General features: G+C 36.1%; 1 protein-coding gene across 1 annotated transcript; it reads right to left on the reverse strand.

The window, feature by feature from the left end:
- Positions 1 to 910: 910 nt before the first annotated feature.
- tmem179bb (transmembrane protein 179Bb) lies at positions 911 to 18,781 on the reverse strand. Its single transcript, XM_039769107.1, has 5 exons — positions 18,587 to 18,781; positions 9,315 to 9,508; positions 8,367 to 8,501; positions 7,130 to 7,208; positions 911 to 3,227 (listed from the first exon to the last, which is right to left on the reverse strand). The coding sequence occupies exons 1-5, from the start codon at positions 18,680 to 18,682 to the stop codon at positions 3,066 to 3,068; spliced, it is 666 nt and encodes a 221-aa protein (XP_039625041.1). The 5' UTR covers positions 18,683 to 18,781; the 3' UTR covers positions 911 to 3,065.
- Positions 18,782 to 22,428: the final 3,647 nt, after the last annotated feature.

Raw genomic sequence — 22,428 nt, forward strand, 5'->3', positions numbered from 1 at the left:
TTTCTTTTTTTTTAGTTAAATGATGACGGCAGACATCTTTTTCAGACCAGTGAAGGAAAAACAGCAAAAAGCCTGCAGCTCAATACGATTTTCTTTAATAAAAGAACATTTTGAAGTAGCAGTTTTCAAAGTAATATTTTATGGTATAGATAGAATTTGTCAACGCTGCTGTCTGTGCCAGTTCACTGTACAATGTACAACACAACCGTCCCACTGTCCCAGTCGGAAACTTGTTTTTTCCAGTACAGTCTTCATTTATTTTTTAATGATTATTGTTACCCTTTTGTGTTATTTCATTCATGATTGTGATACATTGCCAAACAACTCTTAAGCTAAACTGTGACCTAATCAATATGTAGTCACTCTGTACACAAATTTATAAGTACATCATACAAAATGCTATTGATCTATTTTTAGTTATGTTCACAAAATGTACAAATCACCTATTCTGATAGCTAGGTCTATCTGTCTGTCTGCATAAAACATCTCAGCCAACTGTAGACCAACTTTCTTGAAATATGGCACACGTCTTCTTTATGGAAATTTGTCATGAGAGTTTAATTTTTGTTGAGACTGAAGGTGGAATGTAAATTTTGTCTTTACCTATCCTCGGATGTGCACTCAGTGAGCAGCACTAAGCTGATAATCCCAGAAGAAATGTCTTCTGCAGTGTGTGTGTTTGAAAGAGGACATGACCCAAAGACACACACCAGACCTCAAAGCTCACTGAAGATGGATGTTTAGCAGGCTACAGCACAGATGCAGCTGTAGTAACTGAAAGGCCTCAAAATATACATATTCTGACACAACTGGCTGTTCTACCATATTTGAGTTGGTTCAAAACACTAGAAATTAGCACATTTAGTCACACAATGCTGACTGAGAAATAAATAAAATTGAAAACCCTCTATTAAATAAATAGAATGATCTAATTTAATTTAATGACAGGCAAATCTCAAAAAAGACAAGGTAATTATTAGGCAATACTACAGCTATGGACATGACACACCAGGTTTGTAGGTGTGACAGACAACTATGCTATTCACTAGACATAACATTTAGAGGGTTTTATTTGTTTTACAATATATTGGTATATAAATTTAGTTTCATATCAGTTATTATACATCTGTAATATTAAAAACATACACGAGAAAAATTGGCATACTGTTCACAATAATACAAAAAAGGAACATTTGGGTGATTTTCACTTCCATGGCTCATCTCCACAAACACAAAAGTAAATCACTCATTTTCCTTGAATCATATTTTTCAAGTCTTATAAACTGTTTTTTTTTTTTGCTTATTCTTTACAGCAGCCAAAGCAGATGGCCTTGATGTTTCTACCTGCACCTCGAAGTGGTGACTGTTTCTGAAATGGAAACATAGGACATTGTAGCTTCCTTTCTAGATGTCCATATCACACACCCACCCATAAGAAGACCTTGAAATGAGAATTGTTGGCATGGCAAAGATTGCACAATGACATTCCATACCACCTGCTAAAGAAGTAGCTAAAGTGAAATTAGTTTACAGAAGTGCATCATAACAAATACATAAAAAAGCACTATAAAGACAATTAACGCCAAGGATTTTAATAAAGTTTTTGCCAAAGGCTTTAGGTTTTGCCTGCATGTTGCTCTATACCAGAAAATAAAAATACATAAATAATATTAATATTGCACTAACAAACAAAAAAGGCATAGTTTTCGGGAATTGATGATACTCAGTGTGAATGTCAAATACTTGACTCCGTGAAGACGAGAGGTGATCCTTTTCACACGTGAGGTTCATGATCCTTCTAGCATGAAGGACTTTATAAACCAAAAAGGCAGCTCAGCTCACTAAGTCATCCACCCATAAAACATCGGCACGCAGTGTCAAAGAGACGTAAGGATCTGTGGCTAATATTTAAAAGCACCCAGTGATCACAGCAAAGCGAAGATGTTTAAAAAAATGGGCTACAGATACTTCCATGCTGTTTGTCAGCATATGTTCCAGACAGTTTACAGGCAACAGAACTGCAGGATATGTAACATTCAGATAACTAACTGAAGTTGCTATTGTTGACACTTTGTGGCAAAATTATACTGAATACATAATAAAAAAATCTTTCAAAACCCTTCCAATTTATAATCATGCAAACAGAAAAACTACACACTTCATGTTTGTGTTCTTGTGACCAATGCATAAAACATACTCACTATGTTTAAACTGAGACTGTTTATTTTTTAAGGCAACTCTTCTTAACAAGTAGTAACAAATGCCTACCAAGTAAGTAGGCACAATTCAGTGAGTATTGCTTGTTCTACTGATTTAGCAGTATGAGACAAAACTCATCTTCATTAGTAGGAGCCGAGTGTTGGCTTTGCTGCAGAAGAAGCTCCATGGTGCAGGCCAAGTTTACTTAAACACGCAGCTCTAAATATTAAGAGATGATGCAACAAGCTGAAGCTACCATTTAACTAAAATGTTTTTAATATCCACAAAATCTAATTTTTTATCATTGTACTGAATGAGGCAGCCCAAACATTACATGGCATATTTTATAGGCACAGTTTCTTGGCACTTCTGTTTTTAAGGCACTATAGTTATTCAAAAATGTTATTTTCATGCAGAAAAAAATGTAATTTCTAGGTCAGATGTGTGGCTGCATTCTACCTCCAACTATTCTGTAAATCAAGTTGGCAGTTGTATTCTTACTCTACCCATTCTATGGGGAAAATTGGCAACTTGGTATCTGTTGCATTTTTCTGGAATCTTGTTTGGAGAAAGAAAAAAAATGACAGCTGTTTAACAGCCAATGGAGAAAACACAGAAGGAAAGAACTCACTTACCAAACTGTAATCGTTTTATCTGCTCCAAAACAGCTGAAGATAAGAAACACCATTTTAGGCAAAAGAAACAAAAGACAGAAATGTGGCAATAGAGTGAAGCAATTTAGAAAAAAATGACAGAACCAAGAACCAGTTAATCAGTCTGTGTAATGCAATCTTCCTTGAAGCCAAAGGCCACCTTTGACTCAACTAAGTAAACTTTAAAAGTAAGAAGCTGGCCTCTATTTTGTCTCACTTAGACCTTGTAGAACGGTGAAAAATGGGGTCTGTTTCAGATGTACTCCATTCTGGGTCAGAAGCAGACAAAGGTGTAAATTCAGAGCCTTTCTTTTTCTGAATTACCAGTAGAACCATTGTAGTCACCCAAAGGAAGAAGTTCACCCATGCTGCCACCTACAAAGAAAATAACGACAAACAGAATGTTAATTTTTCTTGTATCTGACATTTACTAGTATACAAAAGGCAGTCTAATAATCAAGTCTGGGTGATAACATTCTGATGGCCAATGACCAATATCCTCTGCCTTCTAGCTTGGAAAGGAAACACAAGTGGAGTGTAAAAAAAAAACCAAAACAAAACTTTAATGTTGTAATTTTGTGGACTAAATCTTTTAAATTATTGAAAACCAGTGGCACATACCTCAGTAATAATAAAATCATTTAAGCATCATTTCTTTTGCCTCACAAATCTACCATAGCAGCTTCTACTCTAGAACCATTAATTCGGTTTATAATGTTGACAACTTTGGGAAGACACAGTAATACGTACCTCCACTACATCTTGCTGAATTTATATTAACCTAGATATTCCATATTGCTCTCTAATTACACATTTAACTAATTCTCAGAAAAGCACTATACATGAACTTGGATAAAGCTTCATGTTGTGGGATCTGTAACCTCAATGAAATAGAGCAACATTGTAAACAAGAGTAGGCCAAAATTCCACGTGAGAGACTGATACATTCATACAGAAAATGATTACTTCAGGTTATTGCTGCTAACGGTGGTTCTACAAGCTATTGAATCATGGGGAGTACTTAGTTTTTTTATACATGGATCTCCATTTGGCTTCAGTAAATAATGACATGGTGGAATCTGTTGTGTGTTGTTTTACACCTGAGGTTAGATTTAAATAATTTAGACCCTGATAAGGACCAGGGGCCTCATGTATAACGCCGTGCGTAGAACTCGCACTATAACATGGCGTAAGCACAAAAGCCGAAATGTGCTTACGCACAGAAAAATCCAGATGCAGGAATCTGTGCGTACTCCAACTTCCACGTTCTTCCGTTACATAAATCCCGATCAGCATGAAAACTAACGCTCGTGCACGCGCTTTATGTAACGCCCCAAATCCTCCCAGAATTACGCCTATTTGAATATGCAAATCAATATAAATCGCCCTTAAACGCAGCCTTCTGTGAAAAGACAATGGGGAAAGCACAGGGAAAATATAAGAATTTCAGCGAATACCAAGTGGAGGCAAAGGAAAAAACATACTATTTGTTAAAATAAACCGTGGTATAATCAACAAAATGAAGTTGATCGAGTGACATAGCGTGTTGGAGAAACTTGAAAGCTCACATTCACAAAATCGCACAGTGCGGAAATAAAAAGAAGTCACATATCAAAGTTGCCGTGAAAAGAAGAGTTGTAAGCCCACTGTCTGAGTGTCATATGAAAGCTTATTAGGGTACAGAGAAAAAAGGCACACGGTGGGGAAAAAGCACGAAATGTCAACTTTAATCTCGAATTTTCCACTTTAATCACGTAGTTTATTTTGTCATTTAGTAGAACATTATAAACTTCATCTTAAAATCGTTTAATTAACCAGTTTCTCAAAATTACATCGTAATTAAAGTAGCGTTAAATGCTTTGTTTTGTATTTGATCTTCTACTCGTATGTGATCTATGTGTGTGAATCACTACTTGCTTCTTAAACTGGCTCTCTTCCTCCAACTGGACACAGAGTCCATTACATTTGTGATATTACAGCTCTCTGAATAACTAAAATACTGAGATGTATACGTGATGTCATTTTCATGATGATAGGAGCTAAAGCACATTATTAAACATGTGTTTCATGAGCCTCGTGCTCATGACAAGCATTATCTTTTGTCGAAATTTGTCGCTGCGTTTTTAGCTGTGTTGTTATTTTCTCTTTCTGTTTTATATTCAATATATATTGGCGTGGCCGCCCCAAGAGTCCTTGCTTTTCTTTCCCCAAGTAACCGATCGCCACACAATCAGCTCTGTAATAGGCGTTAAGCCATCTGTAAGCTTAGCGCCGATTCTTCAAAGCGTTTAAAGAACATTGAAATATCTTAGTAGTACATGTTTAATTATTCTATCCTTCACGACACTCCCAGTGAAGAATATAGATTATTTAAATGAAGTTAAAGTTTTATGTGTATAATTTAACAAACATATTTTGCTTCATTTCACCTTAAAAATGATATCGTCATCATATGTAAATACGCGCTTTATAAAGTGGCCCAGGTTGTGAGATATTATAACTGTAGTGCAAGTTTACAGTGGGGTGATTGTACTTATAAGTACCAACAGTTCTACAAGGAGCAATTGATTGAGTGCATTTAAAGTTCTTGGGATTAAACTGTTTCTGAACCACGAGGTCCGTACAGGAAAGGCTTTAAAACATTTTGCAGTGGCAGAGACAGCGTGTCCTTAAAGCTGTATACCGATAATTCTCTTTCCGATCAGCTGCTGCTGTGATTCACACTCAGATACAGTGATATAAATACTCCGAGTCGTGCAGTGAGAGAAATATGGAAAAAGATGATCCGCTGTGGCAACTCCTAACGGGAGGAGCTGAAAGAAGAAGAAGAAATAGAAGTGAGAGTAACAACACTAAAGCAGTTATGGTATTTGGAATACTATGGCTGTTCCCTGGACCATTATATTGTTACGAGTTAATTACAATCAGATGCATTACACTAATAAACAATATGCGGTTAGTTTCGGTGTATTTATAAAGCCGCGTCATGAAAATAATGAGTAATCACACAAGAACAGTACCATTGCTTTGACGCTGGGTGCCACCAGTCTGCAAAACCGAGCGGAGAACTTGCGTACGTCAAGGTATGAGGTACCGTGGAAAAGTGTGTGGCTTTACGCAAAGTGTAGGTTTTATACATCGCGATTTGAACGTGGAAAAGTTCTTACGCAACATTTCTGTGCGTACGCACCGTTTATACATGAGGCCCCAGATGTTTATAAAATTATGTCCTAATATGTAAAACCATAGAAATGTAAGAGGGTGATCTTTCTTTTTCACATGATGGTATATAGTGCTTTTTAAAATATTTATATGATTTTAATATTTTTACATGTTGCCGGATTACAAACAGTAAAACATCTAGCTTGTTCATATCTTTATTTATATTGAATGCTCACTTGCCCAATTAAAAATGAATTAAAAACAAATATATGCTCCCTGAGTAAATACTCAGACAATAATATCTGGTACCTCCTGTACACAAAGTCAGCTTGAAACATCCTGGGATAGTTGTCTACCAGCTCTGCATACAAACTAGATTTCATGCCATTCCCCTTGCCCAATTTGTTTCAGTTCATCCAGCCTCTAAGGAAACAGATATGGACACTGTTTCCACACTATACGACAGATTCTTGATAGGTGGTTGGGACACTGACTGGGAAATTAGGGACATTCACCTATTTATTCTCTGCGCATTCCAATGTTGCCCTGTCTCCATGCTTGGGATAATTTTACTTCTGAAATGTGAAATTCACAAAGTGCTCTGAACTTTCCTCAGTTTTGGTCTAATATAACCACAGCACTTTGTCCCAGGCAGACTTCAGGGTAATTCATTTTCAGCAGTAATTTCTTTTGTTTTACCTTCCCATACAAGTCATGTTTTAGACAGGGTTTTGATATAGTTGACAAATGTACCTTTACCCCTTTCTTAGTGGCTGAGCTCTTAAGATATTTCAAGACTTCTCAGTGACTTTTGTCAAAATTTATTCCTATTCATATACAGAATTTTGATGGGTGTCCATTTCTATGCAACATCTGAATGGTGTGATATAGCTGCCATTGCTTGATTATTGAGTTAATGGTGTGCAGAACTCAGAAGGTTCAAACATACAACTATATTCAAATATATAGATATAGTTTTAAACTTTAATTTAATAAAAGAGCAAATTCTGGTATAAGATAAAATGTTTTAAAATTATTAGATCCACAGTATTATATGTTTTGACAAAATTTGTTTCTATAAGCAAGTCAAGAATTTAATTTCAAAAGTAAATTACCTCTGCATTATGAAGACTTGTATAGAACTGTGATCCTTGATAAGGATTACTCCATTTCTTGGCTTCTGCCTCTTGACAGCTAGATGAAGGTAAACATCATAATTTATTATAGTGTCAATGGGAAACCTGAATGAGCTATTAGTTCTCTTTATAAAATGCGAATTAGAAAGGAAAATAACAAAAATGTAATATATGTCCCCAAATTATGTTCTTGACATGCAAAAAAAATGTGTTTTCCATTTAATGATGGAATTATACAAAAACTAGGTGTGCTACCCATCAAACACAGGTTGAAATCTATTGACGTCTGCAGTGAACCATCTATTTGAATGTATTTTGTATTGCAAATAGTATTAAAGCATATTGCATTTTCATTCCAACAGATGGCACATCACAAACATCTGCACTCCAATTGTGTGATCCTACCACAAAATGTCTTACCAGCTAAACTAGGCTTGCTGCAGCAGTTCTTGTACATTATCACATCTTCCCCCAGATTGTATAAAAGGCAGCTGAAGTCCAATAGCCATCTAATCTGAAACTTTGGTTTTTACACACTGCTCCTAACTTTTGACTCAGAATAAACGATATTCCTTTCTGTCATGGTTGATTTGCTGTGAGACAACATACTCAGTCTAAATCAACTAATCGATGAAAGCGATTGTTGCCAGCGTTTTTAATAATTGATTGTTAACAATTATGACAATTACTTGTTGCAGGCCTATATTAGAGTACAACTTTATTTAAAGTTACTGCATTTTCTACTATACAGTGTTTCAGTTCTCTACTACAGATGTCATTCACAGTGAACAAATAGTCATAAAATAATGGTACCTTAGAAGCAAGTGTCTACAGGTTAATTCAATCAAAAAGGTTTGTCTTTATGTTGAAATTATACACTGATATAAACTAAACCTGTCACGTGTTCTGTTGTAACAAATATTCCACAAAAGAAATCGCACAGCTGAGAGTGAAAGTGTGCTTGTTGGCATATTTATAGCTTTGAGCCAACATATTTGGTATCTTGAGAAACTTTCACTTGCAAAGTCAGCATTTTGTTTAATTTTTGGCCTAAATGTTGATCCATAAACATATTAAAATGAGTTCTACAATTACAGAAATAGTATATTCTGAAATTCAAAATAATTAAAATAAATAAATAAAAATCAATATTTGATTAAACCATTTACTCACACCAATTTATAAGGAATAAATTAGTAATAAACACCTTCAATACCTCTTTAATTTGGGATCTTTCAACACACTGTCACATAATGTTTTGAGTCCTACATTTAGGACACACCCTGAGATGAGGAGAAAGAACAGGGCTGCAGCTCCAATCACCAGAGATATCATCAACCATCTCTTTCCTCTAATGAAAGAATACACAAAAATATGAAATGCAATGTTAAATACAAGAAAGTTAACTACAATAAAACAAAACAGATGATACTAAACAGTTGCCATTGATTAGAATTGTCAAGCTGGTCCTTAATAATGTTTCATTACGCTGTAATAGTCTTGAGATGGTGACAAGTGCCAAAATGTTTTATTCTAGCAAATTTAAAAATCTGGAGATAATACTGCAAAAAATTATAATAAACCACACATATTATGCATTCATATTTTCCAGAAATGTAAATTTTTAAGTAAAGGTATAGTTTAAACAATGGCACATCCACTGGCATACACAACGGAGTCTGGTTCAAATAAGAAAATACTGAATTCCCAGAAAAGCCCACTGAGATATAGGGAAAATGTGTAAACTCCAGAATTACTGGCCTGGAAGCAACAACCACAGTGCCACCATGTTGAACATAAATGATTTACATTCATTCATTTTATGAACCCCAGATGATTGCAGAGTACTATCTGTCATATATGAGCACTCTGCAATGCATGATAAACTACAGATAAAACAGGCTAATTATCACTAAACCAAACTGTCATTCACTGTAAAAAAAAAAAAACCTGTCTTAACAGTATAATATCCTGGGGACTATAACGTAACATGATTGCATTTTTAGATGTATTAACTCTTACAGAAACAAATAAGGAGTGCAACTATGTAATAAAACACTAACCTCATAAATTAAGACATAAGCCTTATACAACACTTAAATTACACTTTAGAAGAACACAGTGACCATGACAAATTAGTCAACAGCATCTAACATATACTCACCGTTTGACTTCATCCATGCAGCTGCTATAAATCCAGTACAGTACTATGGAGAAGCAGTAGATGGCAATGAAGATGGAGATGGCAGAGACAAAGTAGCACAAGGACACATTTTGAGAGCTCTCAACGGTGAACTCCTCGCTGGTACTATTGAACTTCACACTACCATACAGCATACATCGACCATTAAAATGCCCCTGGACAACAAGCAAGTTGTTGAAAGTGTCAAGATTGAGCAATAACACACAGCCCCCATCTGAATGACATACTGTATTTCATAGTCCTCCCCTTAAGGCTATTATATGGCTATTTTTCATTGTTATTAACTACAAATGTGTTCTGATGCGAGTACATTTACAGAAATCGGATGACACTGAAGAGCCTTTCACATGTTCTTGTGACTTATTCCTGCCTGAACAAATGCTCTTCAATGATACATCTATTTAGATTTTTTAAACGTCTGGAGCTCAGTGTGGTAATATTAAGAGAATTCTTCCATCATGTATTTAATCTCTTCTTCCTTGACTTTCAGATATAATGTCTAGACTATGTCTCTTCAATTAGCCCAAAAAGAAGAACTTAATGCATACAGTTTCCATATATTTTGTGACACAAAAACTCTTGCAGCGTTTTCTTTTTGTTAGCATGTCTTGGTTTTCTAAAACATCAATTTATTGTTTCAATTATATCATGGTTTTCAAAGATATTTGATAAGGATCTCTTGTTATTGTGGGGAATTGAAGGTGTAGCGTAAAGGTTCATAATTTGTCCTTTAAACACTGCTTCAACTGGACTACAGCTAAACATTACAGACTATTAAGTAGATGTACAATATAGCATGAATAACAGTTATTCATTTACTGAACTCAGAATATGAACTAAAAACTCTGAGGTAATGTAAACTGATAAAACATATTGTATACAGTACAGTATATTCAAATGCATCAGAACTCTTTCAACACAGTGTTTTCTTTTAAATAAATGTCAATGAATACATTGAAATTGTTATTCACATATACAGTATTTGCTTACCACTAAAATATTAAAAGGAAAACACACATTAAGAGATTCCAAATGTAGACTTTAACAACCAAAAACATAAAAAAATCAGTACAACATGAACCAACATACAATATATTGTAACATGACAAAACAAATATATTTAACAGACCTGATGTTAATTAAGAGCATTTAAGCAACCAATATGTCCAGCTAATCATGACATGCACCACATGAAGCTAAAAAAACAGTATTTGCTCCCAATGGACACAGACATATACAACAACAATCTTTTTTTTACCTAACACATAAGCTTATTTAAGGTTAGACAGAATTTGACCCTAGTATTGGAATAGAGATCCACCATTTTATGACAACCTGTGAGGATGCTCAAATTGAATTTTAGAAGCCAATATGATTTTTGTTTGCCACTTTACTCTGCATAACATAGGTGATTAGCAGTATTAATGTGTGACTGAACAAACATAGATGAAAATGACTAATTACAAAAATAATGAGAAAGGTTAACAATATATTGTAGGTCTCAAAGCTACGGGTAGGTTGTGTATCCAGTTCCACATTAGGAGAATGGCATTATGCTTCTGCACCAATAAAGCTACATGGACGATGGAAAAACAAACTCTTGGCATGGTCAAATTGGATTATGAGACATTACATCTGTAGTGCTAAGAAAGAGTAAAAGATTTACATTTGTTTAAACAGACTCTGCATTGTGCTGTTAGTATATTTATTTGTGCATTCAGGTCTATTCAGACGGAGGTACAGATCTGCAAATCTCAAAAAGGAAATATTGAAGTTGTATGTTTAGGCCAGCATGGTTAATGTAGCCAAAGAAACACAGCAAGACGGCCATCATGGTCAGTATTAAGAGTGCAACAGCAAAAAATGGTTCCTGCTTCATTTACCACAATTTAGAGATATTCAAACAAATCAGAAGGGCCACAACACCAAGATAATAATGAAAAAGACACTACAGAGTGCCTTTACTTCTGAGAAGTAAATCTGTTCTCAGGGTTTTTTACATTTGCCGCCTGAACTAGTGTGGTGCTGAGATGTCACCCGTTGCATGGCTGAACTCTGGTCCTAATCCGGATCTTGAGTTGGTTTGTCATGTGGTGGGTGCGGCAATGCACTGTATCAGCACGTGCTCCTAACCTCCTCCTCATGACAGAAACACTCCTAGATTTTTAGCCTTCTATTTAATATTATGGTACTCATTGTATACACAAGGATGACATGGTAAGACAATGCATGACTACAACATTCTTGCATTTCTTTCCAATTTCCTTTTTTGTCAGCCTCGATTTCTAAGATTCTTTAACTTCTAAGAATTACTGACTCATTTTAGACCAAAGAAACCTAGAAACCATATATCGTTTTGCTTTAGGCGTTTTGGGAAAATGTTGATAAGCCCTGTTTGAAAACAGTGGTCATATTATCATTATTTTAATTTTGGAGTTGCCAAGTCTGCTATATCACCTGAAAATTAAATTTACTGATTAATAAAAATGATTAATCAATTCTCCTCTTCTTTCACAATTACATTTTCATCAATGATTTCTAGAAGGCTTAAATGTGAAAAAGTTTGATAAGAACATTAAACAAAGGTGTGATATTATATTTTTCTTATGGAAACGGACATAAACATATATAAAAATACAACACCCTGAGGAGTTACCATCCATCGATTTTCTAAACCAGCTCTTTCTTGGACTGGGTTGATGGGAAGCAATCATAACAGCAACAGAAAAAGAAACAGGAACCAGCACTGAAAGGGATGCCAGTCCACTTTAGGTCAAACAAACTCTATATCTTATGAATTACAACCTGTCATTTGAAGAAATGGAAGGTTTGGCTACCACTTGCCACCACTGTGTGCAGTACTGTCAAAATCCTATCAATAACAGTGACTCACTATTGCACATAAATGTCAATCTTATTCTATTTATGTGTGTTTTGATTAGTGTTTTATCTAAAAAAAGTATTTTATATATTACTTTTTTTAATTTTATAACTTTTTGATAATTAGAAACAAAAAGGAAATCATTTTGTAACCAAAGACTAACACAAATTACTCATCATGTAATGTCCAATTAACTTTGACACATAATGATGTCTTTGTGACCCAGTTATACAGTCAACTCCAGAAATACTGGCACCCCTGAAAAAAAATTAACAAAAACATTAATGTAATATTGATAATACTTACATGAAACATGATTCTAAACTTCCTCAAAAGTTTGGAGAAATTTTCTGGAAAATTGTTCTTATTTCTTTGGAATAGTTTATCTTCACAAAAACTTATGTGGCAAAGTTATTGGTACCCTGAGGAATAGTTTAAATAAGACAAAAAATGCATCTTTATGCTGCTTTTAGTGTCTAGAACTGTTGTCTATGGTCATTTCCAGCTCCACTGGGGTCTAAATATGAGGTAACATACAGGTAAAATCCTTTTGTCATCCATCAACAATGGTAAATTCAAGGAGCTATCAACTCAAATGAGAAAAAAAATGTTAAGCTGCATAGATCGGAGAATGGCTACAAAAAATAGGTTTTCAATTGAAATTAACAGTAAACCAGGGTCATAATAAACTGTTTCAAAGTCAACTGTGAGAGGACACTTCCATGACCAGAATGTATGGAAACATGCACGTAAGAAGCCTCTCCTGAGTCCAAGACACAAATTCCAGCATCTCAGCTTTGCCAAGCAACATTGGAGATAAAATTTCTGGTCAGATAAGACAAAATTTGAGCCTTTAGGCCACACACACTATTGTTCAGTTTGGTGAAAAAATTCCCACAGTAAAATATGGTGGTGGTTCTTTGATTATTTGGGGCTGTTCTGCTGCCAGTGGTACAGGGCTCTTGTTAAGGGCAGTGGGATAATGGATTCCATTAAATACCAGACTATTTTAGCCAAAATTCTGGGTGCCTCTGCACGAAGGCTGAAACTGGGCAATGGTTGGGTCTTTCAACAAGACAGTGATCCAAAGCACACATCAAAATCAGCAAAGAATTGGCTGGAGAAACGCAAATTCCAAGGTTTTGCAATGGACATCTTTGTCTCTAGATATGAACTCACTGAAAATATGTGGTCTCAATTGAAGAGAGCAGTTCACAAGAGAAAACCCAAGAATCTCAAGAGCAGGAAATGTTTTGCATGCAAGAATGATCAAAGATTCCTCCACAAGTGTTCTCCAGTCTTGTTAAACACTACAGAAAAAGACTGTGTGCTGTCATGTCGCAGACTCCACCAAATACTGACATTTGGTGTTCCAATATTTTTGGAATCTGCCTTATTAAGAAAATTTGTGTTAACAAATGAAAAACTTTGTTCCAAATGTCTATTTGACAATAAAAGCATAAGGCTTACCCAATTGTTTAAGCACAAAATATCACTCATTGCATGTGTGGCCCCTTTTATATATTCATTTTTGCAATTTTTCAGGTGCCAATATTTCTGGAGTTGCATTCAGTGATTCACTTGAGCACAACCTTGCTGACATTTTTTGATATGTTATATCATTTTAAAACCACTGCCTTCAACTTTTTAATCCATATTTGACAAATAAATTAATATTTTCCCCAGAGCGATCATAAATTAGATCTCAAAACTTATGACCTGGTGTTTGATGCCACTGCTCATAGTTAAGGTCCCTTCTCTGGTATATTTTTGATTTCTTAATTAATTGACTCTGCCATTTAGTTCGATATTACATTTCTTCTTCCTGGTGTTATTTTGTTAAATAAGAAATTCCTACTGATGTACATAAAAATGAACAAAGTATATTGTGGGATAATAAGTATGAATGGGTGTTTGTGCCTTTGCCTATTGGACTTCTGCCATAATCTCTCTTGAAGGACTTGTTTGCAACTTGTAGTTGCTCTGTGACTAGTGGTGCCCTTGACACTAGTAACTCCTTATTAACCACGTACAGCATCTTTATAAACTTCAGGAAGACGCTAATACTAAATGCTGTTTTTAGTATTTACGACTGCAAACAACAGAGGTATGGCATTCCAACAAGGTCAACAGTAAGCTTAAATAACAAAAAAATAACTTGTATCCTGTTGAGACATTACCTGGACTAATACCCTGTCCTCCTGAACCAGAATTGGACACCATGACTATAAGTAAAATTTAAATGGAAACAAGTTGAAAAAATAAGTATTCACTAAAAATATTTGTTGGTATGACACTAACTTTGCATGCGAGGTTCACACACGAATATTAAAAAAGTATCCAAAACAAAAAATATGTTCATATAAATGGTATTTTAATGTAAAAAAATGTGCAAACGTTTCTGTAGCTCATTATCTAAGAAAATGATCTACCTAAACTACAGGCTAATTCTTTCAAAAAAAAAAAAAAGTCTGTCTTTATTCTGAAATTATACACTGCTATAAAAAAAGCTTATCACATGTTCTGTTGCAACAACTAATCCCAACTAAAATTTGTGTAAAAGCATGCCTGTTAGCATATGTCTAAATTTCTGCTTGCATAGTTGGTATATAAACTAATCAAGCTGAAATGTGCAGAAAGATTTTGTATTCAAATCAGAATATTTAGGTCAAAATGTACTGTAAATTGTTATTTTTAGTCTTTGTCTAAATATTATACTGTCTAACTAGTAAGAAACTTCAGTTGTTCTGATGCCAGACTTTTAGCCACCTCACACTGGTCTTTGTGAATATTCAGCTTTGCGATACCAACTCCCTAAACCTCTGCTATTACAGGTACACCATAGGTTGCATTTAAGGTTATAATAGTTAACGAAAACGAAAATCAAAACTGAAACTATTATTAAAAAAAACATTTTTGTAAACTGAAATAAAATAATTAACAAAACCAAAATGAAAAACTAAAATTAAACAAAACTAGTAGCTGGAAAAACTACCTGAAATAAAATAATTTATTAAAAATAATTTTAGTTTTCATTTTTGAATTAATATTCCTGCTGTTAGTTTTTAACCCTTATAACTTAACTCTAAAACTGAAAGTCATCAACCACGAGCCACCCTCACATATTAATCCAGGGAACAGCGGCTGGTGAAGGAGGGCAGCTGTTCACACAGCATTTGCGGTGACAAAGCAAGCTTATATGCGCGTAAAGCATTTGGAATAGAAAGCGATTTATGTGCCGCCTTTCTTTGCATTTGCTGTATATCAAGATGTAATTCAAACCCCTGAAAATGGAATGTGCAGGTCAACAAAAAAATCACGAGTGAGTAACGTTTCAGTTTATTTGTGCAGTTTCAATTCACCTGCCACTTCGCACACGAAGTATAGAGAAAGTACAGTAATCATGAAAAAAATCTGACCTCAAAATTTTGATGAATCTTGACGTTTTAGACCTCCCTGGGTCTGAAAATACCGTTTTTTAGAATTATGTCTGTGTATGTGTAATCACGTTAACTCCAAAACGCAACTTGATAGATGGATGAAATTTGGCATGTGGTTGTTACACCAAAATTGTAGATCAGTATTAACTTTAGGGGCAAATCCATCAAGCGGAAGTGGTACTTTACCTGAACACTTACTCAATTTGTTTTTATTCATGCAGCTGCAGAGTCCGATTTATTTAACATTACTTTTATAATAATTGTTCAATATATTATTAATTTGATATGTTGTTGGTGGTTCTTTAATCTACATAATATAATCATTGTCTTGCAGCTTAGTCCTCAAATATCCATCCCAACATCTGAGTACACAAGAAAGTCTAGGGGAGACCACTCCAGATTTTTGAAAATAAAACAGCACTGATCAAAAGACTAACAAGGTCTTATATATATATATATATATATATATATATAAATAAATAATATCTTTGCATTCTACGAACAATTACACTTAAAATTTAACCTATATATTTTCATATATGTATATTTTATACATATAGAAAACATGTTTGCATCCTACAAACAATTACATTTAAAATTTTACTTCCCATCAACACAATTTTTCCACTACTTTCAAATTATAAACTTTGCTAAATGGAATCTGCCCAATTTTCCTCATCTCCCACCTATTTCTTACTTAATATTTCAGAAAAGGAATGGAAGGCAGCCATGCACAGAATTCACTCTAGCTTAATATGCACAAAGCATACAATTATTCAACTTTAAATGCCTATCAGACAGTCTTGGTGTCACAATCTCTCCTAATCCATTAATAGCTGTGTTTTGTGTACTCCCAGATGAACTTAAAGTGGAGCAGGACAAACAAACAGTAATTGCCTTTACCTCACTACCAGCACATGGACTCATGTCGCTCAATTGGAAGAATCTTACCCATCTCTTTTAAGTCAGTGGGTAACTGATGTTATATACTATTTGAAACTGCAAATAATCAAATTCTCACATAGAGGATCTATTCAATACTTTTTACTGCTGTCACCCTCCTGCTCCACTGACAGACTGAGGAGATCGATCCTCCCCCACACTATGTGACTCTTCAATTCCACCCGGGGGGGTAAACGTTAACATTATACAATGTTATTGTCTTTTATACCTGCCTTGCACTTTCCACCTTGCATTTTTTTTAACTTGCACTGCATTTTTATTACTCTTTAATTAATATTGTTTTTATCAGTATGCTGGTGCTGGAGTATGTGAATTTCCCCTTGGGAATTAATAAAGTATCAATCTATCTATCTTTAAAACCTGGCAGGATCTCATAAATAACATTTTAGAATAAGCATTTATATTGGGGAAACGGATTCTCTTCAAGCTTTTCTACTTTTAACATTTTACTCCGGCTGCTGGCCTTCTCTTTCTCTTGGATGGAGTTTGAATTTAGTTTTGTTAAGCTTGACTTGCTTTTAATAAAATCAATAAAAAAGATGAAAGAGGGCTGAGCATTGAAATGGATTACCGTCACAGAGGGGAAAATGATGATCAAGCAAATGTTTAAAAAAATGTAATGATAGTGTAGCAGTTGTAAAATATGTGACTTAGTTGACCGGCTTTATCTTCTTTGATTAATCTTGTACACATTGTGGTTTGACTACTTTATTACTAACTATTCAAGTTCACACAAATCTGAAACTGAAAACGTCATTACAATACTAGTTATTTTGCTTTTGTTTCTTCTCGCTGCTAAATACGAGTCAATCTGTTTAAGCCTATAGGATACTGTTTTTTTTTTTTCTTCACCCTCCTGCAGATTGTCTATTTATAATCCTAACTGACAGATCATATCCTCTATCATTAAAATGGCCGGAATAAAGAGTTATGCTATGTGTTGGGCCCCAAAAATGCTGACAGCACAGTGAACATTTCCTGAAAACATTCAGGCATTCGTTTTATTGTTTCTCTCTTTCACTTTTACCCACCAGGCACCTGACACGAATTAGTCTGCAGAAATCAGGAAACACAGCCTGACTGTCACATGATGAGTACACACTGATTGAAGAGTGTGTGCTCTTCGGACTTGTCAGCACTGTGCCTGGCAGAGTAAGGACTCGGTATCCCCGCGCCTCTTTTGGCTGGCGTGTTTGGCAGACGATTCTTCCCTGTTCTAAAGAGCCCCACAAAAAGGGTCACACAGCCGATACATAGTTCCATGTTCTTGACAACACTCACCGTGGTTTTATACTGTTTTAAAAATCACATTAAACAAAACACTCATATTCTGTGCGTTTCCTCTTAGAAAGAAGTCTAGCTTGTTCTTATGCTCTCTGTGAGGAATCCGGGAAACATATTTAAGTTTAAAAATTGAATTTTGTGGAATTGCAGTTCCCTTTTCACGAGTTGCCATGGAGACGCAGCAATTTTTCAGACGCTGTAATTTTAAAATGTATTTAGTAAAATAGCGTTCTTTTTAATACAATTCATAGTAAACAGTAATGTGCCCTGAGTACTGCGAAGCTTCGCCAACAGGAAGAAGGATGGTCACATTTCTGGGAGAACTTAGTGCAGCTTGTCCTACTGTCAAATAAACTACTGTTTTAACGAAACGTGCTAATTAACAGTAATAATAATAATCAATCATATTAAGCTTTGAATTACTGCCGGTCCACCGCCACTTTAGTCCTGACAGGATACTCCGACTACTGAGCTGCTTGGCTTCTTGTGCATCCCTGACATTAAAACCTGACATCAGCAGACAGGCGAGCGTGCCCAACACAAATACTTTTACGCCATCTCCAAGGCCCGCGCACAACGCTGTCCCTCCAAGTCAAACGCCCGTTGCGTGTTTCGCGATAGGCAACTAGCAAGGTGATAGCCAGCTCCTGCGCTCGCCCTCTTACCTGTGTTATAGTGACAGAGGAAGCCGTAATTATCCCGCAGACGAAAGTCACAGTGTACAAGAGCAGTTCAGCTACAAACCACCACGGCAGTGCCATGTTACCCGGAAACGAGGAGAGTGGCAGCTGGCGCGGAGAAGGCCAGAAGTTTGGACTTGCAGCTCGAGCGGAAAGACACCTGTCACTGACCGCCAAGGGGCGCTGCAACGCCACATCGCGAGACCTGCTTCGAGTGGAAACGTGAAAGAGCGGACTGAAAACGTAAGGAAAGGGTTAACACTTTATATTTCAAACTTTCAAACTTTACTTGGCTCATCACTATGAGTTACAGAATAGTCATATAAGGAACTTTTGAAAGGTGCTTCCCGACCCAAAGGCGTATAAGGACGTAGTGACATCTGGTTTTAATTTATACATTTCCTAAGTAGGCCTATTGCTAAAACCTTGGCAGCTTAGCCATACCGGACTGAGTTTTTCTTTTCACTGGTCAGAGAGGAATTTATTTGACACATAATAGACAAATGTAACGTTTTTGAAGAAAAGTAATGACACGTTTTAGATCTTGTAACATCCATCCAACCATCCATTATCCATCCATCCATTTTCCAACCCGCTGAATCCGAACACAGGGTCACGGGGGTCTGCTGGAGCAAATCCCAGCCAACACAGGGCGCAAGGCCGGAAAAAATACCTAGGCAGGGGGCCAGCCCACCACAGGGTACACACACTAGGGACAATTTAGGATCAGCAGTCCACCTAAGCTGCATGTCTTTGGGAGAAAACCGGAGTACCTAGTCTCCCACGCAGACACGGGGAGAACATGCAAACTCCATGCAGGGAGAACCCGGGAAGCGAACCCGGATCTCCTAACTGCGAGACAGCAGCGCTATCCACTGCGCCACCATGCCGCTTCTTGCAACATTCAACCTGAAATAAAAAAATAACTAACATTGTACAGCCTTTTAAATAGAAAGAATATTATTTAATTGCCTGAATCGTTGTGTGTGTTTTGTGGTTGTTTTAAATGGGTTTCATTAAACTTAGAAATAGCAGAATTAAAGTGGGAGTGGTCAATTTTACAGTCTGGCATCATCTTCCTGTTCAGTGTCCATACTGATGTCAGCATCAGATTTGTGTAACTGCTTTGGCTGTAAGCAGTGGCCTCAAAGAGACTGCTTTGGTGGTTATTGTCCAGTTTAGTGTAAGAACTGGTATTAATATCCAGTTTAGTGTAAACACCAGTGGTAATGTCCAAGTAAATGTATGAACTGGTGCTAAAGTCCACTTTAGTATAAGTACTGGTAACTATTGTCCAGGGTAGCGTTAGTACTGGGGCTAATGTCCAGTTTAGGGTAAACTATAGTGTTAATGTTAACATTTAATGTATACATTGGTAATTATGTCCAGTTTAGTAGTGTTAAATTCCAGTTTAGCATATTTATTGATACTAATGTCCAGGTAGCATAAGCAGTGGTTTTAATGTCTAGTTTTGTATAAGTGTTGGTTTTAAATTCCAGTGTAATGCATTTATTGATACTAATGCACATGGTAGTGTAAACACTGGTGCTAACATCCATTTCAGTGTAAACTCTGATGTTAATATTCAATTAAATGTATGTTCAGTTTAGTGTAATCATAATCCTCAGTCCCTGAACCTTTAGCATACTGGGGCATTATGACAATTCTCCCATTCCTGTCTGTTTTGTGCTGCTCTCTGCGAGCTGCTGAAAGACAATCCAGTCCACCCTTTGCTGTTGTCTTCCCATCTCTTTCTCTGCCTGCCTCTTTTCCTTCTTCCTGGTACAGTGTCCTAAAAAATGTTTTTAGCGAGGCCAAATGATCTAGTGATGTACCCATACCACTTGAGCTTCCTCTTCTGTACAGTTGTCAGCAGGTCTGCAAATGGTCCACTGGCTGTATGAATCCTTCTATGCATGTCCTACAGTAACATCTACTCTCAAAGGCCAGGAATCTTCTTTGGAGATCTGCAGTGAGGATCCATATTTCACAAGCACGGTGAAAGACAAACATTACAAATGCTCACATTAATTTCATTTTATAACAAAGATTACTAGGGTGTTGAATTGTGCTAGCCATTATGAATGTAGTGAGAGATATCTTGCCTGAAGAAGGGGCTTGAGTTACCTCGAAAGCTTGCATATTGTAATCTTTTTAGTTAGCCAATAAAAGGTGTCATTTTGCTTGACTTCTCACTACATAAAAAAGAGTGATATTCTTGTAATTTCACATGGTCTTGATCTTTGCAGAAACTGCTGTTGCTTGTGCAGTTAAGGAAATAGCTTCTGCTTTGGATTCTTCATCTGTCACAAGTGCATCAAAATATTCAAAGCTTTTCACTGTCTCAAGTTTTTGACCTCTTACTTTGTTGTCTTTTCTGATGCAGTTTATGTTGCTTGTCAATAGTTTGGTCTTTTTAGTGTCCCCTTTTTACTGACAAAACTACCAAGGTTGACAGCAAATTGGAGGATGTTGATGGTCCTCCAGTGCATCAGTCATTATCCTTACTAGGAGACGTTGAAGAAGGTGGGAAAACAGTATGCAGCCCCGGCTGACTCCAAAAGTTATCTAAAACCACTATCCTTAACTACCGTTATAGAGGACTGCACTAGTAACTCTGATATGAAGTGGTTAAGTGTCTTTATTTGGATTAGTGCTAATGTTGTATTTTCTCATGGTTGCCATTTAAGCCATATGTCATACCATGTGAAAAGCCATCTTGAAGTCTATAAAGACATGATATAGATTCTGTTGGTGTGGCAGGTGATTTTCGGAGAAGATGCAGAGATTGATAAACTGTTCTGTGGTAGATTTTCTGGCACTGAAGTCGGCTTACCCTTCAGCAAGAAATTTCTCTGCTTGAGGTTTTTGTCTACTGTGGAGAATTTTCAAAATAACTAATGAGGCTGACTGTATGCTAGTTCTGACATAACTGTAAGTTGCCTTTGTTTTGGAAGAGAGACGACAAGGGACAGAGTCCACGTTGTTGGCCACTTTCCCAACTGACAAATTTTGACAAAACATTGATTGCTTCTTCTCCCCCATCTTGTAGCAACTCTGCCGGTATGTTGTCAGTTCAAGGAGATTTCACTGCTGTCTGTACTACTTCTCAGAGGATGGAATGGTCATAATCATCCTCGTCAGTGGCCTGAGGCCAGTGCAACACTGTTGGATTTCCAATGTCCTCTTAATTGTACAAGTCTGCACAGTGTTTGGTCTAAGCAAAAGAATATCTTGTTTTACCATAAAGCATTTTCTGGACTTGTCTTGGGTGGTGGTGACTCTTCCATTTTTACTGGCTGTAAGTTGATTCACAATTAGTTATGCTCTTTTTATGTTGCTTGTTTTCAAACCATTCTCAATCTCTGTAAAGTGCTGTTCTGTCAAGTCCTGATTTGCTTTTTTCATGTTCTTTCTTATTTAGTCACTGACTTCTCTGTGTTTTCTTGCACATTCAGCTTGATTGTTTTTGTTCTTCACTTCTTCTTCTTGTTACATAGATCAAGTGTCCGTATTTCAATACAGGGCTTTTTTGGTTTGCTGACTTCTATCAGGAATTTCTCTATCATTGCTGTGTTGAACGTGACAACCATTGTTTCTGCATCAATTTTATTTACAAAAATACTCAGTGGTACAAATCTTCCAGTAATTATCGTATGGAATGCTTTGTTCCCCTTTGGGTCCTTCAACTTTTTAGGATTGCACTGAAGGCTCATGCACTTCTGGTTGTGTATTTTCTTTAGGTTATAATATAAAGTCATCTGTATCAGGCCATGATAGCTTCCAATGACTGCCCTGGGGGGTGAAGGTATTTGCCAAAATAAAGG

Source organism: Polypterus senegalus, chromosome 11 (assembly GCF_016835505.1).
Source record: "Polypterus senegalus isolate Bchr_013 chromosome 11, ASM1683550v1, whole genome shotgun sequence".
Classification (NCBI taxonomy): Eukaryota; Metazoa; Chordata; class Cladistia; order Polypteriformes; family Polypteridae; genus Polypterus; species Polypterus senegalus.

What these genes read in the sequence shown, in the direction of transcription:
- tmem179bb (XM_039769107.1), bottom strand. Translation starts at nt 18,682, where the DNA reads ATGGCACTGCCGTGGTGGTTTGTAGCTGAACTGCTCTTGTACACTGTG. An exon ending in TGCATGGATGAAGTCAAACG is followed by an intron (nt 8,502 to 9,314) that starts GTGAGTATATGT and finishes TTCTTTCATTAG; the next exon opens with AGGAAAGAGATGGTTGATGA. An exon ending in CAAGTCTTCATAATGCAGAG is followed by an intron (nt 3,228 to 7,129) that starts GTAATTTACTTT and finishes TTTTCTTTGTAG; the next exon opens with GTGGCAGCATGGGTGAACTT.